Raw genomic sequence first — 26,296 nt, forward strand, 5'->3', positions numbered from 1 at the left:
AGTCTATAAGGTGCCACAGGACTCTTTGTCGCTCTTTGAGCACAGTTTTTCAATCAGTTGTGCATCCATCTTATAATAATTTAATCTAGATCACATTTCCCTAGTTTGTTTATGAGACTGCTATGTGGGACTATGTCAAAAACCTTACTAAACTCAAGATATATCAGGTCTACTGCTTCTTGCCTATTCACTCGGCCAATAACCCTGTCAAAAAAGGAAATTAGGTTGGTTTGGCAAGATTTGTTCTTGACAAATACATGCTGGCTATTTGTTATAACCCTATGATCCTACAGGTGCTTACAAACTGATTGTTTAATAATTAGTTCCAGTATCTTTCCAAGTATTGAACTTAGGGTGACTGATCTATAATTCCTTGGGTCCTCTTTGTTCCTCTTTTTAAAGATAGGTACTATGCTTGCCCTTCTCCAGTCCTCTGGAGTTATCCGTCCTTCAGGAGGTCTCAAAGATAATTGGTAATGATTCTGAGATTGGTTCAGCTAGTTCCTTATGTACTCAAGGATGAATTTCATCAGGACCTTCAAACTTGCATACATCTAACGTATTTAAATATTCTTTAATCTGTTCTTTCACTATTTTGGCTTGTATTCCTGCTCCCTTGTTGTTAATATTAATTGTGTTGAGTATCTGGTCACCATTAATCCTTTTGGTAAAGACTGAAGCAAAATAGTCATTAAATACCTCAGCCTTCTTGATGTCATCAGTCATTAGCTCTCCTTCACCACTAAGTAGAGGATCTGTATGTTCCTTCATCTATCTCTTTCTCCTAATGTATTTATAGAGCCTCTTCATATTGCCTTTTACGGCCTCTGCTATCTGTAACTCATTTTGTGCCTTAGCCTTTCTGATTTTGTCCCTACATGGATGTGCTATTCTTTTGTACTTCTCCTTAGCAATTTGTCCATGTTTCCACTTTTTGTAGGATTCCTTTTTGATTTTCAGGTCATTAAAGAGCTCCTGATGAAGCCATATTGGCCTCTTCATATTCTTCCTATCTTTCCTTCGAATCAGGATAGTATGCCCTAGAATGATGCGATAATTCCGTAGGCAATGTAAGGATTATGTGACAGATGCTACAACCTTGCACAAAAATGCTGAACAATTCTGTTGTCTGACTCTGGCAGCCAGAATTATATACCTTTTACTTTAAATAGATGAGTTATTTCTGTGTTTTGTAAAGGTTGTGAAAACCCACAAAACTTTGATTGTAATGCAGATAACAGTCAGGACAGTGAAGCATTTAGATACAAAATACTGATTTCCTTGTAAATGTTAATAAATGGGAAGTTTATCCAAGCACTACTTTTATTACAAGATATACTTCAGTCAGAGAGAGGAGCACAAACCCATAATAATTTATTCTGAGGTAAAATTCAGTCAGTAGTTTGAAGTGGAGGACTTTTCCCCCTCAGGTAAATTTTTGGTGGGGGTTGAGAGTTTAAGCCATGAACACTTTGGCTCTGAGGTAAATTTTAGCCAGGTAGTTAGCAAGAGAACCACAATGTTTTGATTTCACACATCAGTGTCAGTCAAGAACTCCACAAAACAACACGAATAGTGTTCTGCAGTATATTTTAGTGAGGGAGACAATTATTTAAACCACAAACAATTTTATTCTGAGGTATATTTTCATCATCAGGGAGTTTTAATGTAGAAACGATGTTATCCTGAGGTAAATGTTAATCAGATCAGAAAATGTAATGCACAAACACCTGTCTGGCTTTTAGAAACTGACTGCTTTCTGAGAATCCACCCCTCTCCTGTCTGTGGAGAGCAAGAAGCTTTAATGGAGCTATGCAGAGCAATAATTGATCCAAACCCAGGTCAAACCCCAACTGCCAATCCAAACTATTGTCCCCTCTCCTGCCTCCCTTCCCTCCTCCCCCAAACAAATGCAGTGGATTGAGACGTTCTAACTCACATTTATTCTATCAGTACTACATAAATGTTCAGACCCATACATGCTCCTTTTAGAAACCCACAATAGACATTCTCTTATTTCAGTCTGCGCAGCAGTTCTCTGCTATAAAGTGGACTACTCCTTGATTCCGCCCATGCAGAGGGTTTTGGGCCCTTCCTTCTCTCTTCACTATTACCATAATGTATCCTCATATTAACAGATATCTGTGGTGGTCCATTGGAATCACAGTCTCATTTCAACCACTGCCAATCCTAATACAACCAATGTTCAGTGCAATGAAAGGGTTATTTTTCTCCTGAAAATTTCTTCATCTCCACTGAATTACCCTTGAAATTTCAGCTTTTCTTATCTTTGAAGAGTACCTGATACAGGCCTAAGAGAGACACATTGACTATGAGAGAGACAATGTGGGTTAAGTAATATCTTTTATTGGACCAACTTCTGTTGGTGAGAGAGAGAAGCTTTCGAAGAAACTGTAGAAGGGTTCTGTGTAAGCTCTTTGCTGCAAGACAAGTATGGCTTCTGTGCTTCAGCCACTTGACTGGTAACTTGAGTCCTGAGAGCAAAGAAGTTACTATGAACTTTATTAATCATGCCTTTATTGGATGAGATACATTCACACAGGAATCTCTAAACTCCCAAGTCTTATCCCAGCACATGGAGCAGAACTGTATTGTACTGGTATATTTTGCTGAGTTTACCAAAAATTAAAAATAAAAATGGAGAAGAGGCACTTAAGCCTAGGACTGGTTTGACATGAGTAATTGTCAAGTAAACACCAAGAAAGCCCAAACAACTTTTATTATGAGGTAAATTGTGTCAAGACAGAGGAAGAATTTAAACAACAAAACACTTTCTCTCAGGTAAATGTTAATTCAGTTGGCCATTTAACCGACAAACATGTTTTTTCTCAGGTGGTAAATGTTAATGAGGGAGTAGTTTAGCCAAAAAATATTTTTATTCTGAGGTAAAGTTCAGTTAAAGAGAAGAGCTGAAACCCATAACTAACTGATTCTGAAGTAAAGCTTAGTCAGTAGGTTGAGAAGGAGGCCATTTTCCCTCAGATAAATGTTTGCTGGGTGATGGAAACTTAAGCCACAAACCCTTTGATTCTGAGGTAAATTTTAGTCAGGTCGTTAGCAGGGGAACCACAATGCTTTGATATTTTTGATCAGGTATATGTCAGTCTGCAGGCCAGCTAAAGAAAAAAAGAAAAACAAAAAAGAAAAACAGTTTTCTGAAGTATATTTTAGTGAGGGAGAAAGCAGTTTAAGCCACAAACAATTTTATTCTGAGGTACATTTTCATCACCAGGGGATTTTTAATCTAGAAGCACTGTTATCTTAAGGTAAATATTAATTAGGACAGAAAAGATAATGTACAAATACCTGTCTGAGATTTAGAAACTAGCTATTCTTTAAAAAGAACAGGAGTACTTGTGGCACCTTAGAGACTAACAAATTTATTTGAGCATAAGCTTTCGTGGACTACAGCCCACTTCTTCGGATGCATATAGAGTGGAACATATATTGAGGAGATATATATACACACATACAGAGAGCATGAACAGGTGGGAGTTGTCTTACCAACTCTGAGAGGCCAATTAAGTAAGAGAAAAAAACTTTTGAAGTGATAATCAAGATAGCCCAGTACAGACAGTTTGATAAGAAGTGTGAGAATACTTACAAGGGGAGATAGATTCAATGTTTGTAATGGCTCAGCCATTCCCAGTCCTTATTCAATCCTGAGTTGATTGTATCTAGTTTGCATATCAATTCCAGCTCAGCGGTCTCTCGTTGGAGTCTGTTTTTGAAGTTTTTCTGTTGTAAGATAGCCACCCGCAGGTCTGACATTGAATGGCCAGACAAGTTAAAGTGTTCTCCCACTGGTTTTTGAGTATTATGATTCCTGATGTCAGATTTGTGTCCATTAATTCTTTTGCGTAGAGACTGTCCGGTTTGGCCGATGTACATGGCAGAGGGGCATTGCTGGCACATGATGGCATATATAACATTGGTAGATGTGCAGGTGAACAAGCCCCTGATGGTATGGCTGATGTGATTAGGTCCTATGATGATGTCACTTGAATAGATATGTGGACAGAGTTGGCATTCTACATTCTACAGGCCATTATCCTCTGATCCCACTGAGGATTACCTAAAGAAACTACACCATCTGCTAAAAAAACTCCCTGACAAAGCACAGGAACAAATCTGTACAGACACATGTACTGACACAGACAACTTATCTGCTCACATGTTAAAGAAGTAACAGAGGATGTAAAAAGTCAGATATAATAGCGCCATCTGGTGACTCCCCAAATAATATTATATTCTCTGCATCTTCCTTAGTTGAGGGAAGTGCATAATTTCCTGCTTTTGTGTGTGTTTTTTCCTTAAGGCCCTGATCTAGTAAAAGACTGGCTAACAGGCTGACAAATATTTAACAGGGCTCCAAAAATATGACACAGGGCAGAAATCCAAGAATGATACTAAGAGCCTGTTCCTTCTCTTTTTGCACACACAATTAAGTGAATGGCACACACAGTTAAGTGAATAACAAGCTAGTTTTTAAAAGTTATTGTTTACTGTTGTGTAATAACCACCCGAGACGCATGGCTAGAAAGGGTTAAACATCCTGAAAAATAAATAACCCGCAGAAGACATGTGGGGAGATAATGTTTGTGTTTTTGTGTATTTACATATGTATGAGTAGGATTGACAATGTAATCAACAATCCCTGTCTATGCTGTATTCTGATAATTCAGAGGTCAAAAGAAGATCCTAGCATTTAAATGAATTGTAAACATGGAATATCTCGGTGTTCATCTCTTTTTGAAATGTACTGTGAATGGTGGAGGAAAAAGCAAATGGCCTTATGTTAATTCGTATAGCTAAGTACTGATGGTGGACCTCCTTCAGAGTCATCTTAATTACCTTTTGTTCCATGAGGAAATCCCAACTTGTCAAAGAGGACATGAAATTGTATAAAAGATCCTTGGGTCCTGATTCTGTCATCTCAGATCTGCTTAGACTTCATCAGGGGAAGTTTCAACAGCCACAGAGATAAGAAACAGTTGCTGATACTGAACAATACACAAACAGTTACACATGCAAGAAAATAAGGAAATATGTATGAAACCAGCTAATCCCAAAATACTCTGACTATATTTTTACATTTTACAAAATGTTGTATTACTCTCAGACCATGATTGACTCTCAGACCATGATTGACTGAAATATTTGCTAAGGAGTATAGTGTGCAAAACACACAAGAGGCTAAATTATATCTCCTACCATTAATAGAGCAGTGGGGTGGAGAAATAAAGGGGATGGGTGAGCAGTTGTGGCACTCTAGGTTTGGTGGCTGGAGTACTGGGAGTGGAGAATAAGCGTTCTGGAAGTAGATGATGGACTCAGCACCAGACACTAGCCTCCAGACACTGTACTACACACTAGCTACTGCAGAGGAGGTTGTGGACCCAACCAACCAAGATCTGACCTCTCGCATGCCACGTCAAGAGACCTCACTAGATTGGTTTTTTTTATTATTATCTGGAGCAGTATGGTTTTAAGCTTGTGAGAACAGGACATCTTTGAAGGATAAATAAGCAGAGGTGGAGGGATTATTCTCACACAGGGAAGAAAAATATTTTGAACATAAGAACGGCCATACTGAGTCAGACCAAAGGTCCATCTAGCCCAGTATCCTGTCTTCCAACAGTGGCCAATGCCAGATGCCCCAAAGGGAATGAACAGAACAGGTAATCATCAAGTGATCCATCCCCTGTTGCTCATTCCCAGCTTCTGGCAAACAGAGGCTAGGGACACCATCCCTGCCCATCCTGGCTAATAGGCATTGATGGACTTATCCTCCATGAATTTATCTAGTTCTTTTTCGAACCCTGTTATAGTCTTGGCCTTCACAACATCCTCTGGCAAGGAGTTCCACAGGTTGACTGTGTGTTGTGTGAAAAAAACATTTTCTTTTGTTTTAAACCTGCTGCCTATTAATTTAATTTGGTGACCCCTAGGTCTTGTGTTATGAGAAGGAGTAAACAACACTTTCTTATTTACTTTCTCCACACCAGTCATGATTTTATAGACCTCTATCACATCCCCCCTTAGCTGTATCTTTTCCAAGATGAAAAGTCACAGTCTTATTAATCTCTCCTCATACAGCAGCCGTTCCATACCCCTAATAATTTTTGTTGCCCTTTTCTGAACCTTTTCCAATTCCAATATATATTTTTTTGAGATGGGGAGACCACATCTGCACACAGTATTCAAGATGTGGGCGTACAATGGATTTATATAGAGGCACTATGATATTTTCTATCATATTATCTATCCCTTTCTTAATGATTCTCAACATTCTGTTAGCTTTTTTGACTGCAGCTGCTCATTGAGTGGATGTTTTCAGAGAATTATCCACAATGACCCCAAGATCTCTTTATTGAGTGGTAACAGCTAATTCAAACCCCATCATTTTATATGTATAGCTGGGATTATATTTTTCAATGTGCATTACTTTGCATTTATCAACATTGAATTTCATCTGCCATTTTGTTGCCCAGTCACCCAGTTTTGAGAGATCCTTTCGTAGCTCTTTGCAGTCTGCCTGGGACTTAACTACTAACTACTTGAGTAGTTTTATATCATCTGCAAATTTTGCCACCTCACTGTTTACCCCTTTTCCCAGATCATTTATGAATATGTTAAATAGTACTGGGCCCAGTACAGATCCCTGGGGGACACAACTATTTACCTCTCTCCATTCTGAAAACTGACCATTTATCCCTACCCTTTGTTTCCTATCTTTTAACCAGTTACCAATCCATGAGAGAACCTTCCCTCTTACCCCATAACCGCTTACTTTGCTTACGAGCTTTTGGCGAGGGACCTTGTCAAAGGCTTTCTGAAAATCTAAATACACTATATCCACTGGATCCCCTTTGTCCACATGCTTGTTGACGCCCCTCAAAGAATTCTAATAGATTGGTGAGGCATGATTTCCCTTTACAAAAACCATGTTGACTATTCCCCAACAAATTATGTTCATCTATGTGTCTGACAGTTTTGTTCTTTACTATAGTTTCAACCAGTTTGACCGGTACTGAAGTCAGGTTTACCGGCCTGTAATTCCTGGGGTCACCTCCGGAGCCCTTTTTAAAAATTGGTGTCACATTAGCTTTCCTCCAGTCATTTGGTACAGAAGCTGATTTAAATGACAGATTACAGACTACAGTTAGTAGTCCAGCAGTGTCACATTTGAGTTCCTTCAGAACTCTTTGATGAATACTATCTGGTCCTGGTGACTCATTACTGTTTAGTTTATCACTTTGTTCCAAAACCTCCTCCAAATGACACCTCAATCTGGAACAGTTCCTCAAATTTGTCACCTAAAAAAAATGGCTCAGGTTTGGGATTCTCCCTCACATCCTCAACTGTGAAGACAGATGCAAAGAATTCATTTAGTTTCTCCGCAATGGCCTTATCATTCTTGACTGCGCCTTTAGCATCTCGATCGTCCAGTGGTCCTATTGGTTGTTTAGCAGGCTTCCTGCTTCTGATGTACTTAAACATTTTTTTGCTATTACTTTTTGAGTCTTTGGCTAGCTGTTCTTCAAATTCTTTTTTGGTCATCCTAATTATATTTTTACACTTCATTTGTCAGAGTTTATGCTCCTTTCTATTTTCCTTACTAGGATTTAACTTCCACTTTTTAAAGGATGCCGTTTTGCCTCTCACTGCTTCTTTTACTTTGTTGTTTAGCCATGGTGGCTCTTTTAAATGTTTTTTTAATTTGGGGTACACATTTAAATTGAGCCTCTATTTTGGTGTCTTTAAAAAGTTTCCATGCAGTTTGCAGGGATTTTACTTTTGGTGCTGTACCTTTTAATTTCTGCTTAACTAACCTCCTCATTTTTGTGTAGTTCCCCTTTCTGAAATTAAATGCTACAGTGTTAGGCCGCTGTGGTGTTTTCCCCACATGAGCCTAGATATTACAGTGATGGGTATCTTATAAATGTTTGCAATAATTAATAATAATTTAATAATACAGTTAGTGAATGGATCATTTATCCTCATTATTCCTTGAAGATAACAACAAGGTCATGCAATATTGTACATACTTTCCAGGACTGACATGGCTGTCTATATGAGTGAAAGGAATGAGAAAGCAAGGGAACAGGAGAGAAGCGGTGTGACTGTGGCACTGGGAGGGAGCCATGAGAGCTTTTTTGGGGCAGTATTTACTGAGAAAGCAGGCTTGGATTTCTGAAAGAAACACCTCACTCATATAATCAATTTTTCTTAACAGAAACAACACAGCAAGGGTCCAAATATTGGCTAGCTGTTTGGGCCATGTGCAACGTTATGAATTTAAATTCTTCCCCTCCACTGTATCTGTGCATTAACAGAATAATCTAAGCAAAATATGGTCACCTCTGTTAGTATGTACAGTCTCTCAAGGGATGCAGTTCCTACTGCTTGGTACATTTAATTATAGAATGATTAAAATACTATACTGTGTGCTAAAAGGAATAATCCCACACTGGGAGGGGAACAGGCTGAATGACCTAGTATGATTTTTCAGTCTGGTGCTTCCACAAATTTATGAAAATGAGACTCCCTTTGATCAGGCCCTATCTCTTACCTTATATCCCTGAAGTGCCAATGCCCACCTATGCTCCAGAAGATAAAACTGAATTATTAATTATCATTATCATATGCAATAATTGCATTATATCTATTGCTGGAAAATAAACAATACATCTCCAAGTGCAAAGTGTCCTTGGGCAGATCTCAGTTGACCTTGGCTGGGCTGGCAATGACAGACGGCAGGTTTAGGAGCGGTTGGAAGCAGTGGCTGTTCTAAGCAGACGTTTTCCTTATTTCTATAAAAGCTACAGAGGTCCTGCATGAGCGGAGATCCGGGTCTGCAGGTTGTGTGCTGAGTGCATGGGCAGGGCAACCAAAGCATTACAATCACGGCTACAGCAGAGAGACTCACGCAAGGCGGCAGCAACACCACCCAGCTGTTCCTGAGCCTAGGCCAAGGGGGCGGGGAGAAACAGAGCATGGGAGCGCGCGTGCTCAGTAGCACGCCCAACCCCTGGGTTCGCATGATGACGTCGGGACAGGGTGTGCACGTGGCCCTAAGACCAGCTGGAAGCTCGCGCCGCTGTTGCTGCTGCAGCAGCTAGAAAATCGCTCTAGCTCTCTGGAGCCTCCTTGAGGGGCTGAGCGCGGCTGGGACTGACTGTCCTTGCACCATGTTACTGCAGTTGGAGAGGTATCAGCGAGAGTGGCGAGAGCTGGAAGAGGAATTTCAGCAGCTCCAGGTGATGGGAAGCGGCAGGGTTTTGCTTTGGGATGGGGGGGGAAGCTTTTGCTTTGCTTTGCTATGTTTATATCCACGCCCCTTTGTGTCCCTGAGCTATGCTTTAAGAGAGGGTTGGGACCGGGCCCCATCCTAGCCAATGGGCTTCTAATGCAGGACTCTCTCAAGCTGGGTCATGCTGATTGAGAGAAGGAGATTTGAAAAACGTCTGTTAAAAATCCCAAACGCTTCACCACCGACAGAAGTGGTGTGTGTTGGGGTGGGGGTGTCCTTTTTTAAAAAAATTCCTAAAAATGAATTGTCCCTTGGCCTTCCCCTGTGAGGGACACCCTCCGCAGCTGGAGTGAGACCTGGTAGTTTTGATTATCTCTAGTATCAGACGAACCTAGGCTTGCATTAGAGGAAGCCTGTGATTGGTAACTGAGGAGGGAAAGCCTTGGGATTTGCCATGAATGGAAGGATTTATGCTGTGTATCCGCTAGCTAGAGCCCTCCTTTTGCTCACTGTGGCTAATAACTTTCTGGAGAAAGTAAAAGGCTGTAGAAGGTTGCACTGGATCATGGATGCTTGAATAAGGATTTTATTTTTTCTAGAGAAAACTACTTTCTGTACAAAAAGATAATTCTGATTTTTTTTTATTGAACAGTTTCTGACAAGCTCTTAGATTTATTCCTTTTGGCGTATTTTCATTCTGCTTCAGATGAAATAATTAACTGAACAGCAATATTCAAAAAAAAAAAAAGCCTACAAACACTTCAGTGGTAGGTAATATCCTTAAACTTTTTATGGGTCTATTAGTCAGCCTTTCAGTTTCTCATGATACCTGTTCCTATTGGAGAGTGTATTATGTAACTTTATTTATGGGGTGATTATTGCAGTGTTAGGAGAGAGAATAATTTATTTTATTATGAATAAAGGAAATACTATGCATAGAACTGTGTTTTTGAATACAACAGCCAAATTAAAGCTCTTTTGGCATCCCCTGTATTAGTTCACCTGTAAATCTCAATAGCAATACTTTATACTATTTGCTGGGGAAGGGGAATTTACATTATAAGACATATGAAAAGATGTTCACTTGATGATGATTACTCTTCCAGATGCTGCTTTACACTTTGTTATATTAAGCTTGAATTTAATTTGATTCACTCCTATTAGTGCATTTTGGTTCCCAGAAGATCAGATTCTAACACCTTGTGGTTTCTGTTGCTGTTTAGGGAATCTGCTGTAGTTTGAGTCTTGGCATTGAAGATTTATTAGGAGGTAGGGTGGATGAGGTAATATCTTTTATTGGACCAACTTCTGTTGGTGAGAAAGGCAAGCTTTCAAGCTACACAGGAAGCATTCAGGTTAGCACATCCGTTCCAGTTAGTCTATGGTTCTAATGTTATTTCTTAAATTGCAGAAAAGCTGTTTCTGCTGCTTACTGTAGCTGTATTCTGTGTGGAGAAAAGCTGAGAAAGCATTTCATGCAGGTGTAAGCATGGGCATCCTGTAGCACTTCAGCACAGAAGTGGCTAGTCTTAGGGGTAATGCTGGAGTAACACCATTACTATACATGGCTCTAAACATTTATTACAAGGATGAAACTTTAATGCAGGGTTGTGTGTGAATATATGTGAAGGGAAGGAGGTGAGGAAGGAGTCTCAGTGCATTGTTGCCTGCATTAAATGACAATTAAATAGCAAGCCTGGGCAGGCAGATGTGATATGTAATTTACATGTTGTGTTCATGTGATGCTGCTGTAAAGTATCCGAGGTGGACAATGCGTAACACTAGGAAAATTGTATGGAATATGTAGTTTCTGTAGCACTTTTTGTGTGCAAGATGGATTACAAATGGTGCCCTATGTATACTGTGGATCTCTGTGTGTCTATATCTAAATGCAGCTACATACATGGTGAAAACTAGGCTCATTATTTACCAGCTCTACACTACCCAATAGTGTAGAGAAGGAACTGAGGGCAGTTCGCCCACATGCCCCTACATAGCCTCAGTGTCTGGCATGAGGAAGCATGGGATGCATGTATGTAAAGGCACTGTATTTGTATGTGGTGAGGAGGGGTGTTGAGAAGGCTTTTTGGGTGTCTTTTTAAATGAAAAGTTATTTCGTTCCCATATCAAGATCTCACCCTAAGCTTCTAAGATAATTAAAGTCCCTGCAGTAACACTTGCAAGAGTAAGTGTGTGAGCCCCAGCGCTCCACCAAATTCCAATTTGGCAAATCACTTTTATTGCAAATCACGTTTCTTTCAAGTGCTGAATAAATAATTATTCTAGTCTAGTTAGTTTAGAGTCGCAAGGTTATTGTGGGGGGATGTCACAGTTTTGCCACTCTTACTTCTGCATTGCTGTGTGGCCAGAGAGCAGTGGCTGCTGGCCGGGCACCCAGCTCTGATGGCGCTGCTGCCACCAGTAGCTGGGCAGAAGTAATTATGGCCTGGTACGGTATTGCCACCCTTACTTCTGTGCTGCTGCCTTCAGAGCTGGGCCCTTGGCCAGCAACTGCCACTCTCTGGCCACCCAGCTCTGAAGGCAGCAGCACAGAAGTAATGGTGGCAATACTGTGGCCCTCCTACAATAAACTTGCAACTCCCCTATAAACCTCTTTTGGGTAAGGACCCCTACAGTTACTGCACCATGAAATTTCAGATTTAAATATCTGAAATCATTACATTTGTGTTTTGTTTTGTTTTTTTAAATCCTATGACCGTGAAATTGACCAAAATGGACCATGAATTTAGTAGGGCTCTATGCATAACATTTCTAAGACATGGGCTTTCCAATCCATCCACACTCTCATATGGGCACTCATTATCTCGTGGCTCTAATGCTGCAACACCCTTTTCTCTGGCCTTCACAAATGCTGCCTTGTTTCACTCGTCAGAATGCTGCTGGAAGGATAACTTTCGTAGCCTGTTTTTTGACCCTTTCGTCCCTCCGCTGACTCCCCCTTCTCTGTCGCATCAAACAAGCTACTTTCTCTTTACCTTCAAGGCCTTTCATGGACATCCCCCCACCCTACCTGTCATCTCTTATTCTCTATTTAGAGGCTAACTCCTGCCTCTGACTCGTCAACAGTGCCAGCTTCCATCACACACTAGTTACATTTTCAAACAAGCACCTTTGTGCTATCCCTCCTTCCCCCACCCCGAAGATTGAAGGTTTATTTCTGCCCCCCCAGCGGCTGCGTGCAGACAGCAGCCGCCCCCCCCTTCCCAGAGTCCATTCCCAGGCCTAGCAGGCGAGTAGCTGTGTCCGAGGGAGAGGACATTAAATAAGAGTAATGCGTCATGAGGAGTGGGCTGTACCCGTCTATCTGTCCGGCTATACATACATTCCTGTCCCGGGAGGGGCCGCGGGTGGTTGTGTGGCCAAGGCCTGTGTGGCAGCCTGCTGCAATCTAGTGCTTACTTGCGGGGCCGGTACGCGATTTTCCTGCCCTTTAGTACAGACCAATTGTGGCGCTTCAGGTAGTAGACGAGGGGTGCCAGGAGGCCAACATCATCAGCATCTTCATTCCCATGTGCTTGCGGTGATCGTGGGAGGAGTTCCCTGTAAACTCTGCCTATTATGATGATCAAGAGTCTGTCTCATAGTATTTCCCTGTCTGTAATGTATCACCTGTTGTCTCTTGTCTTATACTCAGATTGTAAGCTCTCTGGGGAAGGGACTGACTTTTTGTTCTGTTTGTACAATGGCTGGTCCATGATCCTGAGCCATGATTAGGGCCCCTTGGTGCTATGGGAACACAAATAATTAATAAGACTCTTGGATTCTGTTTATTCCTCCGTTACTGACTTGATGGGTGACCTTGAGCGAGTAACTTGCATGTTAATTTTCAAAAGTGAGTAGTGATTTTTGGGTACCTTACTTCAGACATCTTAAAGGGGCTCCCCCCACCCCCCAAGTGCTGATCATCTGCTCCCTAGAAATGAGGCCTCTTTAAGCTGTCTTAAGCTGGGCACCCTAAATTACTAGTTACCATGTCTTGGTTTCCCAATCTGTACATGTAGGAGGGATGTCAAGACTAAATGTTTGTAAAGTGTTTTTGAGTTAATTGACTGGAAGGGAGGAGCCAATGAATCTATATAGTTCTGGACCCCAAGGCACACCTCCACACTGGAACCTTGAGGAGCACAGTTCTGGTGCACAGGAAATGCTGAACCTCATGGCATGTGCTCCTGGCAACCTGCCTTTTTCCTTCCAGCCCTGCGTGGCACAGCCATACCAGTTCTGCTGCCTAGTTGGGCCTTATGCATCTATGGAAGATGTGGGGTAAGGATTTTCCCTATAGTGACTAAATAATCAAGTGTGTGTGCGTATGTGCACAGAATTTATCTCTGTCTACTAGGTATGTCAGCATATTGCTGGTCTTTATATACCAGCTAAATAAGCCTTGCAACAGCCCTGTGAGGTAAGTAGGTGTATGTGTATCTGTGTATATGTGTCATGCACAAGCCTAATTAATCAAAAGTGTGGTGTGTGCAGTAGAAGAACCGACCTATTTAAAAAAACACACACAAATTTAAATGTGCTATCATATTATGGTCGCAATTTACACTCAGAATGCACCTTTGATTTCCCAAATATGTAGGGAAACATGACTTCCATTTGTATAAATGGGTAATCGTTGAGGCCATGACACTGCAGAGCTTATGAACTCAAGGAAAGTTGCAGTATTTACAACCCTGCAGAGCTTATCAACTTCACACAGGTGCCTTTCTCCTAAGAAGCTAAAGTCCCTAAATGATCAGCACAGAGTTTTCCACATAGAAAGTTATGCACTGAAGTTAAATGTCTAGGGACGTATTTGACCTTTGGATTATGCTAGCTAACATAATAGGAGTCATGCACCCATTGAACTGCAAAAAGGGACCCTTTGTAAACTTTCCCCAGATATTTCTTAATGAGTAAATAACTTTGCTGAAAAATTTTTTTTTCTTATGGACATTGATGTGGATTTTACAACAATTGTCTGCTTTCCTGCAGTTGTGGAACTCGCAATCTTTTACATCTATGTGTTTTTTTAATTAAAGTCTTTTAAGGAAAGTTAAGGCAGAACCAGAGTGTAAAATATAGTTAAGAACATTTTAACTCCCTTTGGAAATGAACTTTTTTTTAACCAGACAATGTAAACAGTCAAAAGAATTGATTGCACAAGCTCAAGAGAAGCAGAATTAGTTAATATTTAAACTGCCTTCCATTAAAGAACTGATTCTTAAAAATTAATTTGAGGGGCTGTGTCCAGTCCTGGAGATAGTTAGTTATTTTGATTATGGCTTTGCTGCCACTACTTACAGGGGGTTTTGAAACTGAAATCCAGTGTATACAGTACAATTTGTGTTGCATTCAGATTGTGTGTGTGTGTGTGTGTGTGTATATATATATAGTGAACATGTGTTAAACCCTTATGAGAAAAGAAGCAAATGTTTTTTTTCTGTGTATTTTTACCACACTAAGTACTGCTGAATGATCTTAAGAAAACTGGCAAATGTATAATTGAACTCCTTCCGATCTTTACTTGAGGTGTGATTAGTGGATAGACCTGCCATGCAAATATAGAATCACAGAAATGTAGTTCTGGAATGGACTTTAAGAGGTCATCTAGTTTCTAGTCCATCTCCTCATGTGAGGCAGGATTAAGTATACCTAGGACATTCTTGGCAGATGTTTGTCTAACTTGTTCTTAAAACCATAGCCCGTGCCAATGCTTAACTATGCTTTATAGTTAGAAAGTCCCTCCCCAACAGCTAACCTAATTCTCCCTTGTTGCAAACCAATTACTTTTGTCCTACCCTGTGTGGACATGAAGAACACTTGATCACCATCTTATTTATACATTTAACCCCTTCCTCTTCTCCAGTTCAAAATCTTATAAAGCAATGACTAAGATTTTAAATTGGTAGCATGAAGTTGGATTTAGGCACCAAAATAAGTGGCCTGAGTTTCTGAAACCTTGAGCATCCAGAAGTGCCCTTTGAAGTCAATTGGCACTGCTGGGTGCTCAGCATTTCTGAAGATCAGGCCACTTATTTTGGTGCCTAAGTATGAACTTGAAGCCTAACTGTAGGCACAGATGGCTTTTTGGAAAATCTTGGGCAATGTATTTGCCATAACAGTGGGTATAGTAAGGCTCTGTCTAATGTGTTAAATTGACTCTTGTGTATAATTGAACTCCCTCTGAGTTGGGTGGGGTTAATTATGAATGTAAGGAGAACACCCTTTCTGTTGGAATCAGAACTCTGCCAGCTACAACAGCTATACTGACTGGCATTACAGAAATGTGTATGGAATAAAGATTCTGTTCAGAACTGGGTGGTTACCCTTTCGTAGTATTCAGCTGCTTTCTGTGCCCAGTGTAAACAGGCATTTGTGTTGCATACACACTTAGAATCACACTTGCAGAACTCTTTATCGACAAACTTCCCTCAGCTAGTCCATAGCACAGTTGCTATTTGGCTTGTGATTATACTGTGTATAGATGAAAATGGTGTCGTCTGGCTGGAATTGTGTTTTGAAAAGGGCTTCTGACCTAGTTTGGACAAGGATTTGGTGTCTATACAATGAAATGAGTTGTGCTTGTTCAGGGTGTGTTGTGTCATGTCTTCAGGCTGTGTTGAAAACAGTTGTATTACTGGTGGGGACGCAGTCAACAGAGTAGAACATCTATTTTAACAAAGCAGGCTGTGTAGCATTCTAACCAATATGTATCATGGTTTGCCACAATTGGTGTTGAGCTTGGTTTTCTGACTGTTGTGGGTGGGATCAACCACTTTCACTCCAGGTTGGGAGGATGTGGGAGAAGACTATGTCAGATGCTTGTTGTTAGACGTAATTGTTCTTATACCACACTCGTCACCATAGCAGCTGAGCGCTAAGTGATGTGACTACATCTGTTGTGTGTGTGATCCCTCCCATTCTTTCCCTGGGGGAGAAGTGTGTTGCAGTAGTGTCTTGTCTTGTGAATTTTTTTATAATTCACAAAAATACATGTTGCCCCCTATGTTTGATAGAGAAGGCAAAGTTAAAGGAAGATGCCTTGCACTTGGAGTGGAAGTTGGTGAAGTTTTTGATGCTCCTTAGTTCCTGTAGGTGTTCACTTCACAATCTGGAACTGGCCCCTGAGAAAGTTCTGTCTTCTGCACCATGGAGCTTCACCCTTAATGCAACTTTTTACAATGCGCTAGAGGAGGCAAGCTATCGCTCGTGGTCTTCATCTCAGAGGTTTAGTTGATCTAGCTACTCAATGACCTGGGCCTAGTGTAACTTGAAGATCAGGACAGAGACCTTGAACTTGATTTGATATTCTATGGGAAGCCAGTGTAGACAGCAGAGGACAGGTTTGATGTGTTTGTTGGTAAGGCAATATACTGCAGCATTCTATATCAGATGGAGCGTCGTCCTAAGAGCTGAAGGCTTCATGCCCAGGTATATCACATTGCTTTAGTCCAGCTGAGAGGTGAAGGCCTGAATAACTGAGGCCAGGTCATCATTTGTCAGGATTGGATGGTGTTTCCTAGCCGATGGTAGATGGAGATGGTAGAAAGCGTTATTCATGGATGCTGCAATGTGAGAGCTTAGTGCCAGTAGGAATCCAGGAGCATTCCTTAGGTACAGACTGAATTGACCGATTGTGGCTGTATACCTTCAACCAAATAAGACTGCACCATAGCTGCAAACTCTTCAGAGTTGTTTCCTGGGCCCACCAGCATAACCTCTGTCGTGGTTGGGTTTAGCTTCAGCCAGCTGGTGTGGCCATAATGTGGTGAATTATAGTTGGTGCTGGAGCAGTTTTAATGTGTACTTTTGTCCCAGACTAACTTAGCAAGGGCAATAAATCCAACATAAAGAGTGAAGAAATTACCCCGTTAGCCTGCAAGCTAAAATGAGGGGTGTGCGTAGGTGCAAGGAACATGCACATGTGCTCACTGGCGGTGGAAAAGCCAGTCAAACAGTAATTTCTGGGTTCAGAAAGTGAAAACATGACAGGTTTTGATGAGGAGGCTCTTCTTTAAAGAGGGCCTGTCAGGCTGCAGGGAGTGGCAGACTTCAAACTATATCTGTTAATCAGAATATGGTACTGGTTACTAGTCATTCAAATTTGTTTAATTAGCAAAAGTGGTAAAGAGGGTTTTATGTTTTAAACAAGATCTGTTTTCCTCTTTTCTTCCTAGCTCTTAATCTCCCATTTTATTGTACAGTGAAATTGGAGTCCTTGATCTGTCATTTAACCAGACATTTCACAGAAACAGATTGGGATGGAACATAGGATTATGACTTTACTGCAGGATCAGACAGGAGGAGGAGATTTTTTTTTTTTAGGAGTGGAAAAGCTCATTATGAAGTATAAATGACATCCTCAGTAACAGCAAGGGAAACTAAGAAAATAGGAGACATTCATCCTCCTCTTTATATAGGCTTTTTATTTTTATTTTTTTACGTGACATTTATAATCACTTGGACTGGGCATCTATGTGCCATAGGTATCCTGAGAACCTTGCATAGAATGAAACCAATTTATGATAAAGGGAGCAGTTGGCCATATTTCAACAGCAGATACCTTCCCCAGCAGGAATGACATCAAAATCATGAAAATTACTTTTGTTTTTGGTGGTGGTGTTGAGGAACCATGGCTCCAGTTGAAGTCACTGGGAGATGCAGATGTTAATCATCTCAAAACTAGGGTGCATGGTAAAAATAGCACCCACAATTGCAGGCAAACCTGTTCCTTAGGCAGGCAGGAGAAAGCTGGAGAAGCAACTTGGGCCTCTGCTCTCCCAGAAAAACAGGGTGTGCCTTGTTTTTGTTTGGTTTTCTTTTTTCCTAAGGTTTTTCTGACTTAAAGAGATTGCATCTTCTTTCTGCCTATTTTCTCTGCCCTCTTGCAGGAAACTCACAAGGTCTATAGACAGAAACTTGAAGAACTCAATAACTTGCAGACTGCATGCAGCAGCTCCATTCGTAAACAGAAGAGGAAATTAAAAGACTTGAAATACAGCCTCCAACGGTAATGGGATAGTCTTGGGGGGGGGGGGGGGGGTGTTTCTCCTGAGTGACTGAAATACAGGTTATAATTATTGTTTTGCTGCATGTCCAGTCTCCTAAAAAAGAGAGCAGCCTTAGGTTATCACAGCTGTGTAAATTTTGATTTAACTTCTATCATAATAGATTCATAGAAGTAAAGACCAACTAGATCATCTAGAGTATCCCTCAGGAGCCAGTACAGAATTGCTCCCTACAATATATTTTGTGGTAAGAATATTTTTATACTATAGGACTGCATTGCCATCAGTCTGTTACCTGTAGTTTTATTAGTAAGATAAAACTCAGTTCCTTCTATCTATGGAAAAGTCATGTGAATTCGCTGGTAGCAATGTGGTTGCATTTGAAGGTAAATTTTAATCTTCAGTGGTATTCTTCCAATGTGGGGCTTGGATACTCAACTCCCACCAACAACAGGAGCAGTGTGCTTAATTCCATTGGCACTAGGCTAAAAATATTGCCTTTAGTGTCTCTCAGGGTTGCAGGTTACTTCCAATTTTCACATTAATTTTTGTTTTACCAATTTTCCCATAAATTATAGGCTATGACAAATCACATGTAGCGTAGGAATATTTTAAGCCCAAAAACCTGCAACAGTAAAGCTACGTTCTAGCTAAATTTACAAAAACACTATGATGACTTAATGTTTAGAGATAAATATATGGGGTATCTCTTCTGGCTTATTGGAGACTTTAATATACTTATAAAACATGAATAGTTTTTATAATTTTTTTTTTGAGATTTAAAGATTACATTGCAATATTTGTATTGGTTAACATTTGCTTCCCAATTCATCAAATATTTATCTTTTAGAGTTTACTGTCAGTGTTAGATCATATGTAAGCATTGATTAACCGCCAGACTAAGGTACATGTTTATCAATTCCTCATCTCCTTCTCTATAATGTTCTACTACATGGACTTTTAGTTATCATCTACTAATATTTCCTTTTCAGAATTTCCTGATGTGACCCAATTTATTGTCCTATTTCCAAGTGGCAAACGTTGAAAGAGGAACTCCCCTTTCCTTCTGTTCTACCACTACAAAGGAATACTCCTGAGGGCATTCTGTGCCAGAAAATAAAAAATTCTGCATCCCAAAAAAAAAAAAAAAAAATTTCTGCAAATTTTATTTGTCAAATAAATGTGGAGGCTCCAGCATGGCATTGGGGAGCACAGGCCACTGGCTGCACAGAGATGGGAGATCTCTGTGCAGGCCCCCCGTCCCCCGAACATGGACTCAGTGGTGAGGTTGCACCCAACCCTGACACGGTGCAAGGACCTGGTGTGCCCCAGAAACACCCCAGGGCCCTGCTCCCTCTGTGCCAGATGCATCAGGTGTTGGCAGGCAGGCTCAGCAAGGCAGGATCCAAGTGTGGAGGGGCTTAGTGTGGGGGACTCCAGGTGTGAGTTGAGAAGGTTCTGTGTAGGGCAATCTGGGTGTGGGCGGCTCAATAGGGGATCAGGCTGCGGGGAGGATCTGGATGCACCGGGGCTTGTTGGGGGGGGGGGGGGGTTCTGGGTGTAACGGTAATGGGACTCTGTCAGGGGGTCCAGGTGAGAAGGTGGTTGGGGCTCGGTGTGGGGGGCTCAGTGGGGAGGGTCCAGATGCTGAGGGAGTGGGGCTCAGTGGGGTGGATATCCAGATGCAACTGGTTGGGGCTCGGTGGGGTGGGGATACAAGTGTGGGTGGCTCGTCGGGGTAGTCCAGGTGCAGGTGGAGTGGGACTCATCTGGGGGGTTCTGAGTGTGGGGTGGGGGGGGGAAGAGGCTCGGCGGTAGGGTCAGGGTATGAGGGGGTCTGGATGCATTGGGGGGGGGGGGGGAATTGGGCAGATGGAAGAGCAGCTCCCTGTACAGGGATCCCTCCCCCTGCAGCTGAGGAGTGATGGGTGCAGGAGGTGGGGGTGGGGAGTTTGCAGAGCTTCCTGCTGCTGGGGGAGAAATCTGGGGATAGGTCTGTCCCAGCCCCAGATGCTGTGCAGAGGAAGAGGAAGTCCGGTCCGGTCCTCCCCAGCCTGGCTGGGACTAGCAGCTAAGCCCGGCACAGGATAGGAGCCACCAGCCAGGTCTTCCCCATGCCCCCACAGTAATTTACCTTTCTGCCGGCTGCCCTGGGTACCCAAAACACACTGCTGGGGAGGATCGACCGACTGCTCTTGTGGCTTCCCTGTCAGAAAGTAATTTTTCTGTGGGGAAGCAAAAAAATCTGCAGGGGTCATAAATTCTGTGCAGGAGTAAAAGGAATCTGCATTTTCCCCCTTTGTTTTGAGCTCTGGCAGGCTGTTCCCTGTCTGTTCACATGTTGGCAGTTGCAACTGGAATAGTCTCTTAGCAGAGCTGGGCAGGAACTTAAAAAATCCACAGAAGTATCATCTTGCTATATAGTTTGGAGATGAAATTTGTCCCCCCTTCTCACCCCCCTCAAATTCTCTCTCCTTTGGTACAAAGCAGTGAGCTCCATATGACAATCTATTTTAGAGATTTTTTTTAAAATCTCCATTATTGCACTGTTTCAGCACTTGTATCTCTTCCTTCCAGCCATAAGAACTTTATGTGCTGAGCAGCACTATGATTGAGGTTAGAGTCACAAAGCAGTTAATGAAAAGCCCTCCTATTGCTCTAATATTGTCTGTATTCAGCAGTGCTTAAACTGGCACCACCTGCTGTCCCCAGAGCTGCTGATTTCAATAGAGGAGACACTGCAGGAAGAGCTGATCAGAAGGTCCTTTTCCCCTGCCTTCCTCCATCTAATGTACCATTAATTGTGTAGGGACCAAATCGATCTCTTGAATTTAAATTAGTTTAACCTCCTTTCACTTGGGGCTCTGTAGGATGCATGATGTCACTTTGAAAGGCTATACAGCATGGGTTTGTTGTTGGGGTTTTTTTTTTTCTCTTCAGATTTGCCTTTTATGAAGTTTATGGTCTGGATAGAGATTTTTCAATTTAAAAGCATACTCAGATCAGTTTAGAATTTTTAAAAGCAAGCTTTTATAAAACATCTGTAAGACTATATTTAAAAAAAAATTAAAGATAATGAAAAGTTCCTTTTGAAAAGGGATTCATAACATTACTTAGCAGTTTTGGGGGATCGAAACATATTAGCAGGATGCTATATGAACTGAGAAACAAAAAGCGAAATTGATCAGAACTTTTCACATTGTTATAATCATTGACTAGTCTTTCTGTTGCTTAAGCTGAACATAGTGTAAAAGTAAAGAAAGAGTGTAAACAGAGGAAAGTAAAAAAAAAAACATTTTTTTTTCAGTTTTAACAACCAAAGTTTAAAGGTAAGCTCTTGCTGTTAGAAGTGCTGGTAAGGAAATACCTTTATTTAAAAAAAAAAAAAAAAAAAAAAAAAAAGTTGCCATGTTTAGGCTGGTTTTATGCCCCTTAAAATACATTTTGTAAAATGGGATCTGTGTTTTCACCATCCTTACAGGTGCAAACACATGTCTAGTCCTGAAGAATCTGATCTCATACAGCAAATTAACACCCAGATCAAAGACAGGCAAAACGTTTTCTTTGACATGGAAGCCTATTTACCAAAGAGAAATGGGTATGTATTTATTAAATAATCTTCCTAATATAAAGCTGTTACAAGTATTTAGATCAATGTGTCTTTTCTAAAAGAATTTAACACATATATCTGCAAAGAATGAGAGGAAAGTATAAGGTAAATGAAACGGTAATATGGTAGGTAGCACAATAGACTATTTGATGTTTAATCACATCCCTGCTTGCAGGAGGATTTAAATGGAGAGGGAAAGATGGATCAGAAGTAAATTTCACTTTTGAAAGAAACTATATGGGCTCTATGGCTTGGCTAACGTGGAATTTTATTATTCAGAATATTCATGTAAACACTCCCATATTACAGTATAATCGTATTGGCTTTTGTGGTACCAAGAGAGCTCTCCTCTGTGGTACTCTGTCTTAACAGTACTGGGATGCCATTCATGGGCTGCTTCTTGCAGATGTAGTTATCTTGCTGTGAAAATATTAATCCAGTTTCCACGCCCCTGATTCTTTTGACTATTGATTCGTAATTTCTCCTGATCCCTAACATTACAGAGAGTAAAGAGGTCTCCCACCAGAAACTTTTTATCTGTCTTACTCATTAAAATGTTGATTTTAAAAAAATGAATCAATCACCAACTAATATTGAGGATCAATTTGAAGAGCGCACTGATATGTATTCCTAGGGCACCATCTGCATTTTAATAGAATTTCTGTAGTTTTATCTCTTGCTTGCTATAATTCAAAATTTAGACCAAAATATACAGTATTGCTTACTGGAATTGGATCATCTCTCTAAATCTAGCCTGCAGGGCAGTGGTTCTTTTGTATTAAATTAAAATGGACTGATCTGTCTTTTGGCTGTTTTGTCTTTCAGGTTGTACTTAAATCTGGTGCTGGGAAATGTGAATGTAACTCTTCTAAGTAATCAGGCAAAGTAAGTGGGTTTTTTTGGTTTTGTTTTTTTTACAGTTCTTCCCAGTTAGTAGAAGACAGATGTTGAAGTATGGCATAGATGATTTTTTTCCAATCGCATGAGCAGGGTATTGGCCCTGCAAGATCAATCAATAGAGCTATGTACTATTCAAAATACTGTACCATATTTATCCATGGCGTAATTCCACTGAATTCAATCTGACCACTTGTTTTTAAACAACTAGTCTAATATTTGGGGGCTACACACATGGACTTAATAGTGGAGAAGAACGTAAATTGTGACTTTTTTTTTTGTAACTGTATAAATAGCAGTGTGATTCCAGCTATATTGGCTCTCAATGGCTTCCAGAGAAAATTTGATCCATTTATAAATAGAAAAGGAGAAAATATATTTATATTTAACTGCCAGGCCTGAAACTAGCCCTTCAAATTTTAATTAAGCTGGGTTCTCTTTGGCTTGTACCTAATCATCAGTAATAAAAAATCTGCAGACGAGACTGTGACCTCCAGTTAAACATCTGTAACACCATTGCCTTCAAGGTATTCGCTGTGTGAATCCCTATTGTGCGACTATGTTAAGGACCGGTGTTACTGAGGACAGAGTATAACTCTAGAATTGGAAGTATAATTATAGTTTTGAGTAGAAATGTGATATGTTGGCAGTTGGGGTGCCTAAACTCTGGTTCTGTCTTCGCCACAACCTGTTTAATCTAAGTATAAAATTAATAGTCTAATAATATTCACGGTGTATCTCAGGGATGCTGTCAGCAGCCTGCAAAGACTGAACAGACTCCCTGAAGGGTACGTTCTAGCTCCAGCATTTTTCAACCTACATACCAGCGACATTCCACCAACATCCTCCTACAAGTTCATGTACGTGGATGACATTACACTGGCTACCCAGGCTTCCTCATTTGAAACCTCAGAAAAGGTTCTAGAACAGGACTTTAAAAGCCTTAGAAATCTGTTTCCAGGTGGTTAAAGCCAAATGCCTCAAACAATGGTCTCAGCTTTCCATTTGAATAATAGGCAGGTCAAGAAGACATTAAATATAAATTTCTGTGGGTCACTGTTGATGCACGATCGTAATCCTGGATAACCCTGGACTGCACATTCCGCTTCCGTCGCCACCTTGAACAAACCGAAAGGAAAATGAAGGCCAGGGTCAACATCATACAGAAACTTGCAAGAACATCTTGGGGAAGCAACATCTGCATACACCAACTATTGACACTAGCCCTACTCCATTCCACAGCGGAATATTGTGCCCCAATTTGGAGCCAAAACCCATGCAATATTTTAGAGGACACAGAAATTAATGCTGCTTTTTGCATAATCAGTAGCAACCTCATGGCTATCCGCATTGGTTAACATTGTGCCAGCAAATATCTGAGAAGATGCGGCAACAGTTAGAGAGAACATAAAGATTGTGGCAAATACCACACTCCTGCTCCACCACGACCTAGAAAACACACACACGCCACTGATTAACCTTGAGAAAACCCTTCTGGTCTTGTGCCACAGTCCTCCTAGCAGAAGATAAAGACGTTCGCAGAAGATGCTCTGAAGCCTGGGCAGCTGCCAACATACCAAACAGAAATCTAATCCATGACCCCAGCTGTGCAAGTGCTGGGCTTCTCCTCCCCACGGCACATAGGTACGCTATAAACCATATCTGCACCTGACATGGGAGATATGCATACTTACTCCATAGAAGGAAAGTGAGGGAATCGCTGGACTACGACTGTGGCGTGGTGTAAACTGTTGGCAACATCACATTGGATGATTGCTCATCCTGGAGGAGTCACAGCCATTCAGGTGGCAAACCCTATCTGCTCTGAACTGGATAAGAGACCTTAAGATCCAGCTATAGTCACATCGTTGCTTTCACTGTTCCACTATTGCCACACAGAAGGAAGTAGTCTAATAATATTTACTTATCTCGCAGGGTGTTTGAGATTGAATTAATTCATGTTAACAAAGAGCTTTATTAAAGTGAAGCCTCTCTGTGGTGCCATATAAGTACAAAGGTCTTACTTCTATTATACCATGCTTGCATTTTCTCAGTGGGGGGTGGAAATGGAACAGTGAGAGCTACTTTGTGGTTTTGGGTGGTGGTTGTTTTTTTGTTTTTTGCTTTTGGGGTGGGGGGACAGATGAGGAAGGAATGTTCTTCAGGATTACTTTAAAGCTTGTTTTTGTGTGTGTGCCCCCCTGCCCCCATGACAGTTGATAAGAAAAGCACCCAAGAAAAAACTCTATGAATATTAGTTAAAGATGTTTTTTGTTTTTGGACAGATAGGGTGCTAAGTGTATAACATGTATGTAGAATGGGATCTCTAATTGTACAATGTAAACCAGTTTTAAAACCACAAATATGTAGATGTTTTACTTGTTTTTAATGGCAGAAATATTAATGCTTTTACTTTATTTTGTCATCCCAGGTTTGCCTACAAAGATGAATATGAAAAGTTCAAACTTTATTTGACAATAATCTTGTTACTTGGTGCTGTAGCATGCAGGTTTATTCTTCATTACAGGTAAGGCAATACTTTTATTTCTGATTAAACATTTTAAATAAAAATATAGTGTTGAATGTTTAGTTAGAATACACTATGTTCTCTGCATCTCAGTATTGGAAGTTGTTATAACTCTATTGTGATTAGTGCAGAATTCAGAGTTAAGAGGTGCTGTCAAGACAAATCATAGTGCTGATCCTTAAAACACTTACACTTATGAGTAGTCCCATTTTCTTCAATGGAGCTGTTGAAGTTATTCACGTGGAAATATTTGGAGGATTAGGCACCATATCTCTTAAAACCAATTTCCTTTCCTTTGCACCATAAACTATTACAGCTGAAAGAATTTTTAAATTTACTATTTAATAGGGCTGTCAAGCAATTAAAAAAAATTAATCCTGATTAATCGCACTGTTAAACAATAATAGAATATCATTTATTTAAATATTTTTGGACGTTTTCTACATTTTTCAAATATATTGACTTCAATTACAACACAGAGTACAAAGTGCACGGTGCTCACTTTATATTTATTTTTGATTACAAGTGTTTGCACTCTAACAAGACAAAATAAATAGTATTTTTCAATTCACCTAATACAAATACTGTAATGCAATCTCTTTATCATGAAAGTTGAACTTACAAATATAGAATTATGTACAAAAATATTGTGTACAAAAATAAAACAATGTAAAATTTTAGAGCTTGCAAGTCCACTCAGTTCTACTTCTTGTTCAGCCTCTCACTCAGACAAACAAGTTTGTTTACATTTGCACGAGATAATGCTGCCCACTTCTTGTTTACGATGTAACCTGAAAGTGAGAACAGGCGTTCTGATGGTACTGTTGTAGCTGGCGTTGCAAGATATTTACGTGCCAGATGTGCATGCTTCCCCCACCATTCAGGGGACATGCGTTCATGTTGATGACATGTTTTTTGAGCAGAAAAAACATCCAAAGCAGTGCGGACTGAGACATGTTCATTTTCATTAT

At 40.6% G+C, this 26,296-nt stretch overlaps 1 protein-coding gene and 1 long non-coding RNA gene across 11 annotated transcripts in view; one reads left to right on the forward strand and one right to left on the reverse strand.

Moving 5' to 3' along the window:
* Positions 1-2,721: 2,721 nt before the first annotated feature.
* Positions 2,722-8,988, reverse strand: LOC135975778 (uncharacterized). Its single transcript, XR_010592817.1, has 2 exons — positions 8,597-8,988; positions 2,722-5,024 (listed from the first exon to the last, which is right to left on the reverse strand). It is a non-coding gene; the product is annotated as an uncharacterized LOC135975778 (long non-coding RNA).
* Positions 8,989-9,020: 32 nt separating this feature from the next.
* Positions 9,021-26,296, forward strand: part of TMEM120B (transmembrane protein 120B) — a 38,628-nt gene continuing 21,352 nt past the window's right edge. Inside the window, exons 1-7 of one of the 10 annotated variants that reach the window (XM_065568114.1) lie at positions 9,052-9,284; positions 9,930-10,044; positions 18,175-18,293; positions 18,455-18,538; positions 21,773-21,889; positions 22,727-22,786; positions 25,230-25,325. In XM_065568114.1, coding sequence (XP_065424186.1) covers positions 21,783-21,889; positions 22,727-22,786; positions 25,230-25,325 — 263 coding nt within the window. In that variant the 5' untranslated portion in view covers positions 9,052-9,284; positions 9,930-10,044; positions 18,175-18,293; positions 18,455-18,538; positions 21,773-21,782. Of the gene's footprint in view, positions 9,285-9,929; positions 10,045-12,492; positions 13,562-18,174; positions 18,294-18,454; positions 18,539-21,598; positions 21,621-21,772; positions 21,890-22,726; positions 22,787-25,229; positions 25,326-26,296 lie in introns of those variants that run through there. The other 9 variants (XM_005298635.3, XM_065568113.1, XM_005298634.3 and 6 more) reach the window with 9 other exon arrangements.

The sequence above is a fragment of the Chrysemys picta genome, chromosome 15 (assembly GCF_011386835.1).
Source record: "Chrysemys picta bellii isolate R12L10 chromosome 15, ASM1138683v2, whole genome shotgun sequence".
NCBI classification, from domain to species: Eukaryota; Metazoa; Chordata; order Testudines; family Emydidae; genus Chrysemys; species Chrysemys picta.